Genomic DNA, 17015 nt, shown 5'->3' on the forward strand with positions numbered 1-17015 from the left:
TGGTATAGACGGACAAAGGGAGTGAAGTTGCAAGGCTTCACAAATGCAGATTAGGAAGGGAGTCCATCCAATGGGAAGAGCACTTCAGGGGGAATCTTCAATATTAGGTTAGCAACAATTTCTTGGTATAATAGGAAGCATAGATCAATTGCACTCAGTTCAGCAGAACCATAGTACATGGTTGTTATTAAACCAAATTGTGAGGCTATCTGGATGAGGAAGATCCTTGTTGGGTTATTTGGTCAGCAGATGGATCCTACAATGATTTAATGTGACAATTAGAGTTCTATAAAACTCTCTGAGAATCAATTTTTTCATGATCAGTCCAAGCATATCGACATCTGGTATCACCATCTATGAGATTGTGTGCAGAGGAGTATCATGTTGCAGGAGTACATTCCTACAAAGGAACAAGATGCAAACATCTTGACTAAGGCACTATCAAGAGGCAAATTTGAGTTTCATAGAGGCAGGATTAGGGTATTTGATAATCCCTTTCTTGTTGAGAGGGAGTGTTGAAAATGCAACAAGAAAATCTTAATCTAATTTTGTCCTTGAATTACATTATGAATACAATTGTAATTCCACATCACAAGACAACTTGTATGAGTTAACCAAGTTAAATTGACTTAGTTGGCTAAGTTAATTCAAGTTGAGGGTCTAACTCGAGTTATGTAGAGTGTCTCCTACATTTTAGGAGCCCTGGTTGAGTTTATTTTGAGTTGTAATTAATTAATTTAGTTTCACTGAGTTAAATTCAATTAAACTATCGGATCAGATCCGCGCAGCCCACAGCGCGACCTAGCCCCTGCGCCGTCCCTGATCTGGTGCTGCGATCGTTTAAGCAGCTGCGGCCCTTGGCAGCCATGCCTGGTGATGGGGAGGCGGATCCTCCCCCCCTCCCTCCAGAAGTCATAGAATTTCAGAAAATAATCGAAGCATGCAACAGACGCCCTCCTTCTGCTCAACAACAGAAATTCGTCAAGAAAAAAGATTGCATTCCCACGGTGGCTCTCCCTGAGGAAGAAACCTGCCGCTCGGCTCTGAATCTAGCAGATAGAGGGCTCATAGGACAGTTCACCGGCCTCTGGCCATCGCCCAAATCTGTAGAAGACTGGATCAAGAGAAACTGGACCCCTCTGATCAAGGAAGGAATTAAATCTTACTTTGTAGGCAAAGGTTTCTTTGTATTTGTCTTTGAATCAGCAGAAGATCGGAGCCTCATCTTCAGGAACGGGCCATATTTCATGGGGCCACAGGGACTATACTTAAATAAATGGTCTCCAGATTTCGATCCGACCCAGGATGTCCCTTCTACGGTTCCAGTGTGGGTGCGGCTCCCCCATCTCCCCCTACACTGCTGGAGCCAGAAATCTCTCCAAATCATCGGCAACTCTCTGGGCAAATACATTGATCAGGCCGTAAGGAAAGACCAATACTCCTGCGCCCGAATATGCGTGGAAGTAGATCTGGAAGAAGGACTACCTGAAGCAATAAAACTCACAGTGGCAGGATGGTCCCATATCCAGGAGCTGGATTATGAGCAGATCCCCTTTAAATGCAGACACTGTCATGGCTATGGTCACTTCGCAAAACACTGCAAGAAAAAAACGGAAGAACAGAGCCATCCCCCCAAGGGAGATCAATGGACTACAATCCAGAAAACGGGCAACGCAAAAGCAACAGGGAAAGGAGCCACAAAGGGGAATAATCAAGGAAAACCCAGCAAAGAAAATGAAACCCAACAGAAAACGGATGAGATCCCAATTTCTGAAGAAGCCTCTCCATCAGAACCCCCAGAAACGGAACTGATCATACCAGCACAGGCCGAAGATCCACAGGCAAATAAAGAGCGAGGTGGAGAAGCATCGCTTGGCTCTCCTCAGGGCAGTCCCTCCAGGCTTTCATATGCAGATATAACAAAGAAGAAAAAATTGCCAGAACCTTCAGACTCCTCAGAGGAAGAGACCTATGAGAGACCCTCGAAGAAAGCAGGCAGGAAGACCCACAAAGCAGTCAGGGAGGAGGAAGCAGAGCATCTCAAAATGCAAGGCAGCCAATCCACAATAGAGATGACTATAGGAAGAAATACTAGAGGAAGATCCACCAAGGGAGGATTCCCAAACCCCTCGCCAGGTAAATAATGCGAATAGTCTCTTGGAACTGTAGAGGCCTGGGGACCCAACCAAAAATTGAAGCCGTCAAAGATCTAATGAAAATAGAACCCTCAGACATACTCCTGCTCCAAGAGACCAAAATCGATGGGCAAGCCCTCAAGGATATCAGCAAATCTAAATGGAAGAAGAACGAAGGCATAGCAGTCAGCTCAAGGGGAACCTCGGGAGGCGTTGCAACTCTCTGGTCGGAAGATCAGTTCCATCTGGCTAACTCCCATGAGACCCAACATTGGATCTTCACGGAGCTCAAGCATCTAGAAAGTAAGTTATCTATAGCCTTATTCAATTTATATGTTCCTGTTAACTATGCAGAAAAAAGAGACTGTTGGAATACTCTCTCGGCCTTTTTAGATCTTCACTCCCTAAATAACATTGTCCTGGGAGGAGATCTTAACATAGTCATGAAGCCAAAAGAAAAAAGGGGGGGAAACAGCAACAGAGACCAGACGCTCCCTTTGGTAGAGGAAATAATGCAGCAGTGGGATCTTCTAGATTTTGCCCCGGTGAGAGGCAAATATACTTGGACAAATAACAGAACTGGGCCTGACCACATCGCTGCCCGGCTGGACAGATTTCTAATTCAAAGCTCCCTGCTGATGGAAAATCTCCTCATATCAACAAAAATTCTCCCCAAGCTCTCCTCGGATCATAAGCCAATTCAACTCCTTTTGGCCCCTGAAGAAGATCTTGGTCCCATTCCCTTTAAATTTAATCCACTATGGATCGAAAAAGAAGGGTTCATGGACACTATCCAATCAGCTTGGGATATCCCCATCAACGGATCCCCAAGTTTCGTGTGGGAGCAAAAATTAAAAGCCACCAAACAAGCTCTAAAGGAGTGGCTAAGGAACCTTCATAACCCCATCACCCATCAGAGAAAAATCGATGTCCAGCAGCTGGAAACCTTGCAAATAGGTATGGAAGGGCTTCACATCACCCCGGAAATTTTAAATAAAGAAGCAGCCTTTCAAAGAAACATCCATCAGTCCATCATAAGGGAAGAAGAGCACTCGAGACTTAAATCTCGCAGCCTTTGGTTAAAGGCAGGAGACCGAAATACTTCCTTTTTCCACCGACAATACAAATCCCGCCTATCTCGGAATCACATCACAGAGATCAAAAATGATGAAGGGCAGATCTGTAACAAATTTGACCAAATAAAAATTGCAGCTGAAAATCATTTCAAAGATCTATATGGCACAAGGCATGAAGGATGCAAAGAAGACACCGAAGATCTACTCTCTCATATTCCTCACCTCATCACCCATGAGGACAATCAGGCTTTATTGAAACCAGTATCTGAAGAAGAAATCATCAAGGTTATTTGGGCAATGGATTCAGATAAGGCCCCCGGGCCGGACGGCTTCACAATACACTTCTTCAAAGTCTGCTGGGACATCATCAAAATAGACTTGCTGAAAATGATACACGGATTCTTTGGGAAAGCCAAGATTGGGGGAGGCATCAACTCCACCTTTCTTGCACTAATACCAAAAGAGGCCAATCCGGAAACATTCGGCAGGTTCAGGCCCATCTCCCTATGCAACGCCTCCTATAAAATTCTGTCAAAAATTATGGCAAATAGAATTAAACCCCTTCTTGACAAACTAATATCCAAAACCCAAGGGGGGTTCGTCAAAGGCAGACACATCTTGGATAATATCATCCAAGTGCAGGAAGCTATCCACTCCAGCAAACAGAGGAAAGAGAAGGGGATGCTGATCAAGCTTGATATGGCTAATGCATTTGACAGAGTCAACCACTCCTTTCTACTCCAAGTCCTACGATCCTTTGGCTTTCCTCCTCAGTTCATCAATCTCATCAAAGCATGCATCTCATGCCCATGGATTGCCCCCATGGTCAACGGTCGTCCAGCATCCTTCTTTCAAGCTCACCGCGGATTAAGGCAAGGCTGTCCTCTCTCACCTTTCTTGTACATTCTTATGGCCGATTCTCTTAGCAGGAAGCTGGCTGCGGAAATGAACACAGGTGATCTCCCAGGAATCCGAATCGCAAATGCTCTAAACCCAATAAATCATGCTCTCTTTGCAGACGACTCTATTCTTCTAGGAGGAGCCTCTACTAGAATAGCAGTCAATTTTGATGTTGTTTTAAAAAGTTATTGTAGAGCTTCAGGAGCTGTGATAAATGACAGAAAGAGCTCGATTTTCGGATGGAATGTGAGTCAGCATAACCTCAATAATATAGGCCAGATCCTAGGATTTGAGTGCTTCGCCCAATGGGACAGCATCAAATATCTAGGCTTACCCCTCACATCTGGAGTCAATAACAGATCTCTGTGGCAGGGTGTCATTAGCAAAATTAAAGACAAGATCACCTCCTGGGGAGGCTATTGGCTAACCAAGGGAGGGAAAATTATCCTTCTTAAATCCGTCTTATCTGCTCTTCCCATTTATCAAGCCTCCTTTCTTCTGGCCCCGAAACACATCATGGAGCAGATCTCTTGTCTTCTAAGAGACTTTCTCTGGAAAGGAGGCAGAGGCAATCAAAATAAAATCCATTTGGCAAACTGGGATCTAGTCAAGCGGCCAATTCTGGAAGGCGGGCTTCAGATCAGAGATCCTGCTCTTTCGAACCTGTCACTTGGATGCAAGCTCCTGTGGAAAATATATTCAGATCCTACACACCAGATCAGCGAAACATTCATCGCCAAATATGCGCAGGGGATCTCCCTCAGGCACCTGTCAGCAAATAACACAACAGCAGGCACATATACCTGGAATCTCTGTAGGAAAAGCATAAGCAGCTTTAGTAAACATCTATACCGCATCCCGGGCAATGGGGAGAAGACCCTTCTCTGGAAAGATCGCATCATGAACAACCCTCCACTCAGCTCCCACGCAGAAATCCGGGACATCAGAAATTGGCTCCACGATGCAGGAATAAGAAAGCTGAACGATATCTCTGAGTGGGACAGCAGAGGAAATTGGGTCGAATGGGCGATCCCTCCTGTGCCAGAGCAGCTTCAACATCAAACCGAAATTCTCAAATCTCTGCTCTTAAATGCAGCGCCGGTACACCGCAACATCGCAGACAGATGGGGGTGGGGCGAAACTGGGTTTTACACGCCATCTTTGGGTTACTCTGCCCTGCAGACCAAAAAAGACAGCATGAGAACGCCATCGTTCTGGAAACAGGTATGGAATGCCAAGGGACTTCCCAAAGTTAATTTCTTCTTTTGGATCCTTATGCAGAATAAACAGCTCACAGGGGACAACTTGTCAAAGCGAAACTTTGTTGGGCCTCACAGATGTGCAATGTGCAAAAACTCAGGAGAAACAGCTTCCCACCTGTTTATTGACTGCGTTTTTGCCAAAGAAGTATGGACACTAACTCTTCTTGGACTGCCCGTCTCCCCGCCCCAGCACAGCTCCATTGCAGACCTTTTTTCTGAATGGCTCCAATACTACCCTCAATCCATCCCAAAGAAATCCTTGTGGTTTCACATATGGCTTTCCATTCCCAAATTTGTTTGCTGGGAAATTTGGCTTGCCCGGAATGACTTAATTTTCAATAATTCCTCTCGCTCTCCTGCTAAAACCGCCTCAATTGCCAAAGGTCTTCTTATTGAATCTGTCCTCCAGCATTCTCAAATCTCTGATTCCTCCCTTCTCCCCTCTGAAAAGGCTTGGCTGAACCTCCACAGCCCCTATCCCTCTAGCAAAATCCGTTCCCTTCCCCCTCCCCTCCCCTCTCCTCCTTGGAAAATCAGAGAATCTGAAGCGGCCTTTCAAAATTGGTGGAAGATCCAAAACACAACTTCAATCTTCTTTGACGGTGCCTCCAAAGGAAATCCGGGGGCTGCGGGAGCTGGAGGAGTCATTTACTTCGCAGACAATCTCAGGAAGGTCCATTTCTGCTGGGGGCTCGGCATCTCCACAAACAATCAGGCAGAGCTTCTTGCCCTCACAAAAGCCTGCCAAATAGTTCGGGACGAAGGCATCAAAGAATGCCAAGTATTCGGAGACTCTGAAATCCTCATTAGGAAGATCAATTCAGATGACCAGTTCAACAATGCAATCCTCAACAAGTCCCTGAATAGATTAAAGCTAATCCTGCAAGATTTCACCTCCTTCAAAATATTCCATATCCTCAGAAGTTTGAATAAGGAGGCAGATGAAATGGCAAACAAAGGATGCCTATTAGCTCCGGGAACTCTCAACTACAATGGCAACAACGCTATCTCAAATTGCATACCTTAGCTCAAGGGCAGATCAGAACAAGAAGCAGGAAGAATGGAGCATATCACTCTGAACATGCTCGAGAGGAATATGTCTGATATTTTCGGCACATCATCTGTAACAGGCCACAGCAAAATGAGCACAGATAATTCTGGGGAATTTTTTCCATTTCAAATTCAACACACAGGGAAGGCGCAGCTAGACAAAAAGGGAGGCCTGCAAACGCTTAAGATCTGTACAGAGGAGTCTAGTCTTTCGACTCTGAAGGCGGCATTAACACCTCTCCTCGATATTCAGATGGACTCTTACGACACCCGCTATGAGGACGATTCTGCACTCCGAAAGGGACAGGATGGAGGACCTTGCAAATCGGATAGTTCTCTGCCAGCGCCACTGTGCTCGGCTGCAGGGCTCCACAACGGATAGCATCGGCCAGAGACTGAAATTAATCGTCTACAACAGTCAGCAACCCAATGTCCCAGAATCTTCACCGACTTCTAGCTAAAACCACGACAAATCTTGTCAGTATGTCGGAAATGAGTAGAGCTCTGAGAGGTCCAGGCATTTCTCAGGCATGCAGAATCCCCTAAGGCGGGAAATAGGAAAGGAAAGCAATGTAAATAGGTTGAATAAGCCTTGGTTCACTCAGTTTTCTAAATAAATGATATCCGTTACAGTTAAAAAAAAAAATTCAGTTAAACTAGTTCCAAGTGATGGAGAAACTAGTAGGAGGTCAAACAGTGGGGTGTTGCTTTGTGCATTCAACCAGTTAACTAATGATTCACTCATAAATAAGTCATGCATGTCATATTTGAGAGTTACCTAGTTGATATTGGAGTTCAAGGGTACTGTACTATCAGTTGTATAATCATCCGAATTGTACAGGTGGTGCATGCAGTCAGAGGAAGGCCTATGAGGATTGTGAAATTCATATTGAGGAATTTTCGTAATTAATAGGGGGCTAATTCCCAAGGAAACAATGTAAGGAAATAGGGACTTGGGAAAGACAAATTTTGGTTAAATATTGGCCTGGGCTTGTCTAGGAAGCAGTGAGACAGAGATAGTGCAAAAGTTTCTCAAGCTTGAGAAAAGCATTGTAATCTTCTCATATTTTTTGACTAATGCAATATACATATAGCAGGGGTTTTTAGCTATGGATTTCCCCAGGAAATCATTGTGTAATGTGTTGATTGAATTATTTCTCTGGTATGCTTTGTGATTTCACGATCGTTTAATTTTTTCCGCTAATGAGTAGACTATATTCAAGTCTTTTGTTTTAGAAAATTACTTAAGCAGTTTGAATCTATAAGGAATTTCTACAACTATAGATTTGACATGCTTCATTATTTATGTGTTACCCACAATACTTGCAAGTCTCACTATAAATAGGCATATCCCATGATTGAGATTTTGTTCGACATTAATACTATCTTCCTATTTTTTGTGTCATGGGTGTGTTGTGAATTATCATATTTATGAGAAAGATGTTATTTACAAGACATTCCTTACACTTGAAGCTTTATCAATTTGGAAGATAAGTTTTGGGTGAAAATATTTATGTGGTTATGATAACATCCTATTTTACTAACATTGTTGAGAGTGTAAAGTCATGATTTGAGAGCCTTTTTTGACTTTCATTTATTATCCATGTGAATTTCAAAATAATTCTTACTACCATAGCGACATGTATCACATATCATTCTAGGTCTTTTTTGACTTATTGTTGTTATATGTGTGAACTCCATAACAATTTTTTAGGGTGCAAGATACTCATTGATGTGAAATAGGGCCGTCTCTCACTCTGATACTAACATTCCCAATAATTTTTGGTGTCATACCTTGTATGGTATGTTTGACTTGTGTTTTTTAAGCTTTTGATATCCATAATAATTATAAATCTTATTAATATAATGGCATATCCCACAATTGGGATTTTATTCCACATTAATACTCTCCTCATTGTTCACAATTATTCTTTTGGCCATTTTAAACTCAAAATGAGTACAACTTACATTATTAAGTTACCTTATTAGAACTATCTCTACAATGGAACTTTCATCACATTAATGATAATATTGTGTTCTTCCCTAATACATTGATAGATGAAAATTATGTTGGATTTCTATTCATGCAATGAGAATGCCACATACTTCCATCACATTTTAAATTGCAGGAAAAATGTAAACTCCATTTGGAAAATGAAAAGGGGAGATGGTTATTGGCTATAAGGTTTGAAGATATATCAAGGTTAAGAGTGTACCATTTAAAGGGTATTTTTAAGGAAGATAACATGGAAACTATGCATAAATAGTAAGGGATAGCTACTTTATCCCCTTGTTTGTTTCGAAGATGTATGGTATTTGGAGTTCTTTTTAAGGTCTTATGAAATTATTAAGGGGGACCTTCTTCGGGTGGTTTAACAGGCCCAAGATATCCAACAAGATGTTGGCAACTTTCAGTACCACCTTATTTCACTCATTCCCATATCAGATAATCCTTCCTACTTTGAGGATTTCAATCCCATATCTTCAGGAAACTACATTTATAATATCATTTATGAAGTCACAACTAAATGGGTTAAATCTTTATTATCAAAATCTATTTCATAGGAACAATTTGGCTCCTATCAAGAAGGAAAATCTATGAATCCATTCAAGTGGCTTATAAATCTTTTCATTCTATTAATTCAAAAAACTACAGTCATTGTTCTCAAGGTATATCTCTCTAAAGTTATGATAGAATCCATTGGCTTTGTTTGAGTTTGTTATTGAATTATTTAAGCTTCAATATTGACTTTGTTAATTGGGTAATGTCTTGCCTCTTTTTTGTTTCCTTTGCAATTTTGTTTGATGGTTCTACTTTGAGTATTTCAGACTTGGAGAGGGTGTGTGGTAAGACAAAGGTGTCTTCTATCCCTCTTACTATTCTCACAATAGCACAAGGGTTGAGTGAGATTCAATTGTCACTTTTGTCATTTGTTAATGGTATCTTACTTTTTCTAATGGTTTTAGAAGAGATGCTAAAAATATTAAAGAAATCATAGGTTTAAATTGCTTAGTTATTATTATGCAAGTGAACGTAAGGAATCATCAATTTCTTATGTTAGGATTGAAGAAGAGGACAAAGTGCTTCTTAATCAAATATCCCCATTATTCGAAGTGGACCTTCAGGTTAGACATCACATATTTGGAATTTCATTTAAACCCAAGTGATTAATCAAAGAGAGACTAGGCATGGATGATTTCCAAGGTGGAAAAGAGGATTTCATTTTGGTGTAAGAAGTGGTTTTCTTGGGGGGAAAGTGAGTGGTGGGAGGTTTTGGAACATTTAAGGAGGATCAATTATAAATTACTATGGGTAGGGCTAGACGAGAAAAATAATTTTCTATTTCTTTTCTAGAAAGTGATAGTGATTAACAAGGAATTGGGGGATGGAGCTTGAAAATCATTAGTAATTTTGCAAATGCCTTAGCTAAAAAATGTATTTGGAGACTCATAGAAAGAAAAGGATTATGGATCTAGGTTTTGTGTCAAAATTCTATCGAGACATTGACTATCGAAGAATAATACAATCCTCAACAATGTCCTTTAAAAACTCTTTTCTTATTTGGAAAGTTATGGTATTGGCATTCCCCTTCATTTGGAATTCGTTGGTGTGGAGAGTAGGATCAAGTGTTAGAGTGAAAGTAGGGGAGGGTCCATGGTTTGGTAGAGAGATAACTTTACATTTCCATAAATATGGTAATTTATCTTTCTTTCTTTCTTTTTTATATATTTGAGTCAAATAGTTGATATGGAAGCTACTACAATTTGGAGACAATAATGGTTATATATATAATGGTTGGATTTTTATAGCGATGAAGTAAGGAGGTGGTAAGATTATATAATTTCTTTATAAGTCAATCACACAAGCATTAATTGGGGTTATCTTGGGTGGTTGGGTGGAAAGATTATTATCCCCCTGATATGAAATGAGGGTTTAATAACTTTTTATGCTTACAAGAACTTCCCACTCAGCTTAACAAATAAATGATCTAGCTTATATATGACATTTGAGGAATTAAATACTTGAAACACGTGTATGTTTTCTTTTAACTGTTTAAGTGCCTTACGTCCATTTGTTTCTGCTAATATTAAACACATATAACAACCATATAATGCAACAAATAAACAACCACACATAACATCAAATTTAATCTAGGAGTTCACCCGAATATTGTGGGCTACGTCTCCTTGAGCTTTTGTCATCTTGAATTGGCTCTTTGGGATTATGGAAAAGTTTCTTTTACAAGTTCCACACTTAAATCCAAAAGTTACTGAACTAAACCAACAGGATTAAAATACCATCTATATCCCTGTCATGGTTGTCATCACTCTTCAAATAGATCTAAGCTCCCTTAGACATGATTCCTTCAATTAGTGCTCTGAGCTACCCTGAGCTTCTTGATGGCACTAACTCCTTCAGAATTATTTAACTGTCACTGAAACCTCATCTATTGTCTCCAGCACATATCAGAAACCAAAAATAGACTGACCATTTGCTCAAAATTAGCACTGCATCCCCAAACTAGGCCTTCCTCCACGGTTGGCACTAGGCTCCTTGAAACTTCCCTGTAGCATATCGGCCTTTAGAAGTCTTCAAATTCTTCTGCAAATCCCTACAATTGATTCATAAGGCTCACTACAGTCAAGAATGATTGTTGGTTTGCTGAGAACGAGTATTGGTAGCTCCTACAACTGCCTCCAACTCCTAGTGACCCTGAGCTCCAAAATCTCCCTGGATGAAAATCTATATGAAGGTGACTTCTTCAGCTTCTATGGACTGTTCCATTGGCTTTAGAAGGCTCCAATTAGCCTAGCTAGCCTCTTGTTTCACTCCCTCTGGTCGAAAACTGTTCCTGGAGTGCATTTAGTCAATATCCCCTAGGGATACTCCACCAAATTTGGAGAACTGCACCTAACTCCAGTTAAATATAGCATTTCTGCCTTTTTAGCTGCTCCACCAAGCTGACCGTCGGAGGTGAGTAGTTACAATAACTTCTTGGGCGCACATATGAGGTGGTATAATCTCGGCAGTTAGGGATAATCCTCACCAGAAGCATTTCAAATAGCGAAATCTTCACTGTCAATCTATCCCGCTCAATCCAATGGATATCGCGTCATCCACTCACCAACTAACCCGGACAATCTCCACCATCGATGTGACCCATCCAATCGAACGGCTGTGCCCACTACTCTATCATTGTCGACTTTGATTTACAAATAATCTGACACACAAATTTGAAAAATTGCAGAGGTGGATGCAATTTGGCTAATCATTTCAAATTACTTCACTCTCTTATGCGTTAACCTAAATCAAGTTTAGTTCAAAAATTAATTGCATTTAAAAAAATGTTCATGAATGTATGGAAAAAGTGTCACGCAAAATGGAAACATGTAGAGAAAATGAGTGAAGCAATGAGTGTGTACGAAGAAAGGAACATGTAAAAAATACAACACTTCCATACATTCACACATTTCGCACAACACTTATGCATATTTTGTATCTTTTGCAATTTTGCAATCAGTTATTATCTTAAGTTATGATAATACAATTAAAAAATCTGAACTATCAAATATTGAAAAAAGTAAATGGGAAAAAAATAAATAAAGATTTAAGAATACTCATACATCAAGAGTATATATGATTTCTGTAATTGATGATTATTATTACCTTGCAATAGTTAAATTAGTTACTTATCCAATTTGGACTCCGCATGAGAACGAACAAACAAAGGTATCGTTACAACTTGTACGAAATAGCTAAGATTTACAAAAGTTTGTTGTATTGCATTTACAATTTCCTGTGAAATTTACTACTTGAAAATAAAAAACACATAGTTTATGCAACATTAGAATCACACAAAGTGTAATTAAGAATGAATTGCATCATGATCACTCTAGTATGAATGTGAAATATGAACATGACATTGTTGAAGAGGGAAATTTGTCCAAATGTGATCAATAATTGTCTTATTACCGGAAATAAAATTCCCCATTACTTCTTGTAATTGTTCATATCACATGTACTCTAATAATTCTTTACTTCACCCCCCAATTAGGGTGTAAGATGGACAACACTCCAATCATGGCAGTTTAATGCAAATGGCTTTGGGGTACAAACCCACCACCCTTCGCATGCTTGAGGCGATAGGTGTGGTGGCTCCATGCATGCAGGTGGTAAATACTCCCGCAGGAGGTGGCAACGACATCGTTTCTTGGGTTTGGCATCATGTTAATTGCTCTGAGAGAGTAGATGGTAAGTGACATGTCCATGGTGAGGAAGGGTGATGCTGAGCACAGTGGAACGTCGCAGATCTAGGCGAGGTGGTGGGATAATCTTCTATGGGTGAGGGTAAATTGGTATGTGACATGTCATCTCTTTCTCTCCTCCATGCATCAACTTATCTGGTTAAGGGATTTGGGACTGCATGGTGTCGATTTTCCAGGGGTTGGGAGAAAGCGAGGTTCCATGAAGCTGCATGAGCTTGTCTCCCTGCTGCAGTAGGTCCTTTTTCCCAACATGGTTTCTGTGTCTGTTTGGTTTGGAATTCTCCTTTCTAGGATGGGGTTATATGGGGTTTGTGTCTCTACGGTTGGCCACTGGGACTCTCCTCTTCTGGCTCAGCTTGATAGTACTGGGGTTCGGGGATGAGCTGCCAAAAAGGCTATCTCTGGGTTTTTTTTCATGATATTTCCCGGGGAAGGGTTGTGATTTATTTTCTATCTGTCCCAGAGCTGTATTATTTGTGGTAAAACCAACTCCCATGACCTTCGCCTCTGTGGAAGTCTTTCCAGGAGGATAACTGTGGTTTTGCGATGGTCTGGGTACAGGGTTAGTACTTATGGTGTAAGCGTTGCTATTTCTTAAATCTTTCTTTTGATTGTAATGTAATTGGGCTTTGGGTTGTGGAAGCTGTTTTATCTATTTGGGTCAGATGGCAAGGACAATATGCATTGGAGGAGAAGGGAGGGAGTCCCTTGAATTTTATACTGGAAATCACCATTTTGTGCTTCTCCCTTGGCAGGTGTGTGGGGCAGTAGGGTCTCCTGGAAGTGAACAACTTCTAGGCTTGGGCTACCACCTCTGCATGCAATTTTCCCTACCCTTCTCTCCACTTCACACTATAAGTTTGAGGCAATGACTCAACCAACCACTGCTAGAGGCCGCAGTAGGAAAACCGAGGTGACAATGAAGGCAGAGCAACCCAAATCCTCTGGGGGAAAAACGTGGGGTTACAAACCAGTCGCCAGCATCATAAACAATGTTACCACAACATACTATGAAGGAACAAGTGAGGAAATCCAACAGTTAATTGAGGAATGGGAAGCCGATTTGAACCGGCAGGTTGGTTCAATGGACATTGAGATGGAGGATTGGCGGGCTATGGTGCTGGACAGGTCACACCCGTCATTTTGTTACTCAGTTTAAGAAGACCTTGTACCTGTACTGGTCCATGAAGAGTATGTTGGGAAAGGCCTTGGATCGTTTCTTAGTGAGCATGGTAGCAATGGTGCAAGACTTTCCCAACTATAAATAGGAATTCCAGAAGCTCCAGTTTCATATGCAAAAACAAGATGGTCGCCTTTGCTGAATTGAAGATCACCTCCCTTGTATTCTCTCATAAACAGAGCTTCCAGGTTCCAATGCCAAGGACCCAAATTTGGTGGAGTCTGTGTCTTCCGAGGGAGAAGAGTAGCCTGCTAGCTAGTTTCTTAGTTTTTTGTTTTATTATGTATGCAGAAAGCTTTTAATTTTTAGAATATTTCTTCTTATGTTTATAGGAAAATAGTATTTAGGAAAGGGAAATATATTCAGACTTTTATAGCTTGGCTAGGAAGACTAATTATTTTTTTCTACTGGATGGCATATCACGATGTTAGGTGGCCAACATACTTGGTTTCCCTCAGGGCAAGTTGAGGCCACCTAATTATTCATATGTGGTTGTAACTTGCTTTTATATTAATGAAAATGGAAGGGTCTACCAAGCTTACAAAAAAAATGTTTACTTCACTTGTTATTTGAATTGATGTCAATATTGAAATCTCCAATAAGTATAAAAATGTAATCACCAAGTGTGAATTGTGCCCTTGCTATTGCTATCGCTTCAATGATTACCGAAACATATACAAGTGGCATAACATATACATTTATTATGCATATTCAACATTGGAAATATACTTCTGACAAAACAAGTTTGATTATGTTATTGCAAACATTTTTCATTGATACAATTTCTATGTTTTCTTGTATGCAAGTAAGTACTCCATGAAGACAATTTGATATGTTGAAATTGAATTTACGAAATTCAGTATTTGACGGTAGAAATTTTAGATGTGTTTCTTGGATACAAAGAATCATAACATTCATTAGGTATTCATCATGCACAATGTCATTCACATGAGCATGTAGACTTCACATATTCAAACTTGCAATCATTAAATTACTTGCACTTGCTATCAACTTCTCTATGTATCCTAATTTCCATGATGCTTCAGTTCTTAAGTGTTTCATTTCTTCTAATACTTTATTATTCACACAAAAGTTCTTTTGTGTTAGTTTTTGAAGAAGATACAACGATTCCATGATTCTAACACGTGATAATGTTGTGTAAACTAGTCCATGTGTCAATATGCCACTTGGATCAAATGCAATTCCATTCAATGTTAAACCCTATGATCAATGAATTGTTCTAGCACAAGCTAATTGTATTGGAAATTGTTTATGCACTATAGTTGTAAAGTTCTTGCTATGACATGTTAATGGTTTTGAAACACATAATATTGGAGTCCAATTAGATGAAATGTTTTCGTCATATAGTTCATGATACTTGTTTCTTTGAAGTTTACCAATTTCTATATTTACAAAATCTATCCATAACATGTCAACATTCTTGCTATTTTTCATATATTTTTGCATATTCCATCTGCTCCATTAATGAGGCCATATTCTGTATTACACTTCCCTGCATATAACTCAACAAGAATGTTGCATTTGATAAGGAATCTTGACAGTAATCTCATTGTTTTCTCATATTCTACATTACCTATTTCCTTACTGTGAGATTCTTCAATCACATCAAGAAGTATTAGCTCCTCATTCACATGTGACAACATTTTTTTGTTATGCTTTTGTACATCCCTATTTCTATAAAATAGGTATGGATACAATGGATCTAGTGGAGCAAGTCTATAACACTTACCATTTATACATTTTATGTCTTCATCATATTCTTGATTCACTCGCATTTTGTTAAGGATTTTAACAAATTTATTATCTATTTGACATATTGTGGTACACAATTCATAGCATTTGACTTTTTCCTTCCAGAAATTGTATGCTGGTTTTTCGCTTTCTAAAATTGGTTGCTAAAAAATTATAGAATCTTTGATTGGTTGCACTTGGAACAAGTCACCTGAAAAATATTACATCAATATTTCCAAAATAGGCCAACAAAGTATGCTTTATTTCCCATAAACATTTGTCAACTTGGTATAATAATGTTGAACCTATCAAAGATGCCTCATCAATCAGCATAACACAAATTTGTTCGCAATTTTTTGTCAATGTGTCTAGTTTTTCATTTTTAATAAAAAAATATTCCAGTTTATTAAATGGTAAATAGAATGCAGAATGCAACATTATACCACCTGCATTGAATTCTACCTTTCCTATATATGCTGCTATGGTTCCTTTTAATTGAGGTGGGTCATATCCGAATATGTTGTTGTACAAACGAATTAGAGATTGGAATATTGATATAACAATAAATGTCTTTCCAACACCTGCATCACATGTTACAAGTACATACAATGGCTCATTTAGATTATTTTTTTCTCAGTCACTATTTCTTTCACTATTTTTTCTTGTTATGGGTTGAGCATTCTCATGATTTCATAGAATTCTATTTCTTCTAGTACTTGTGGCTATTTTACAAGTTGGTAAGGTCTCTCAACAATTGATTTTGCATTTCTAGCCTTTTGCAAATATTGAAAATCTGATTTGATATCATATTCTTGATAACGATTTTCACTGTCTATTTCTTCATGTGTAGGTACATCTCTTTCAAACATTTCATTCTGTTTGTTTTTAAGGTTAACTTTTATGCTATTAATATCAATCCACACCGTCATTGTTTCATTCATTAATTTTCATTTACTGCATTTTATGATTTTTTCAAATAATAAATATGCATTCTCCCAAGTCGAATATTGTTCCTTAAAACTGTTCTCCTCAATATGATATGGGACATACAAAATTAATCATTTTCTATAATAGTTATCAAGATCAATATGTTTATTATACTTTACGTATCTTATAATGTATGGTCTCTCAACACCTCCTCTTTTTTTGCCTTGTAGTGTATAACATGATGCAAATTCCGCTAAGCATACATGTTCAATGTTTTCTAGTCATTGGACATAGCGATCGATAATTGATAAACATGCTATGTTTTTTGAATCATCCAGTTCACGCTCAAGCTCTTTTGATTTCTTTAGTAAAAACATTCGATCATCTATTGTTGAAGTATTAACAAATATACATTTCCTTGAACTAGTATTCAACGACATTGACAACATTATATATACAATTTGTT

The 17015-nt window shown here is 39.3% G+C and overlaps 1 protein-coding gene across 1 annotated transcript; it reads left to right on the forward strand.

The window, feature by feature from the left end:
* The first annotated feature begins 866 nt into the window (after positions 1-866).
* On the forward strand, positions 867-6400 carry LOC149138220 (uncharacterized). The gene is made up of 2 exons (XM_089450289.1): positions 867-2136; positions 2490-6400. The coding sequence occupies exons 1-2, from the start codon at positions 867-869 to the stop codon at positions 6398-6400; spliced, it is 5181 nt and encodes a 1726-aa protein (XP_089306415.1).
* The last annotated feature ends 10615 nt before the right edge of the window (positions 6401-17015 follow it).

This window comes from Pinus tabuliformis, chromosome X, assembly GCF_031772625.1.
Source record: "Pinus tabuliformis cultivar Carrire ecotype Pingquan chromosome X, CPIR1, whole genome shotgun sequence".
Taxonomy (NCBI): Eukaryota; Viridiplantae; Streptophyta; class Pinopsida; order Pinales; family Pinaceae; genus Pinus; species Pinus tabuliformis.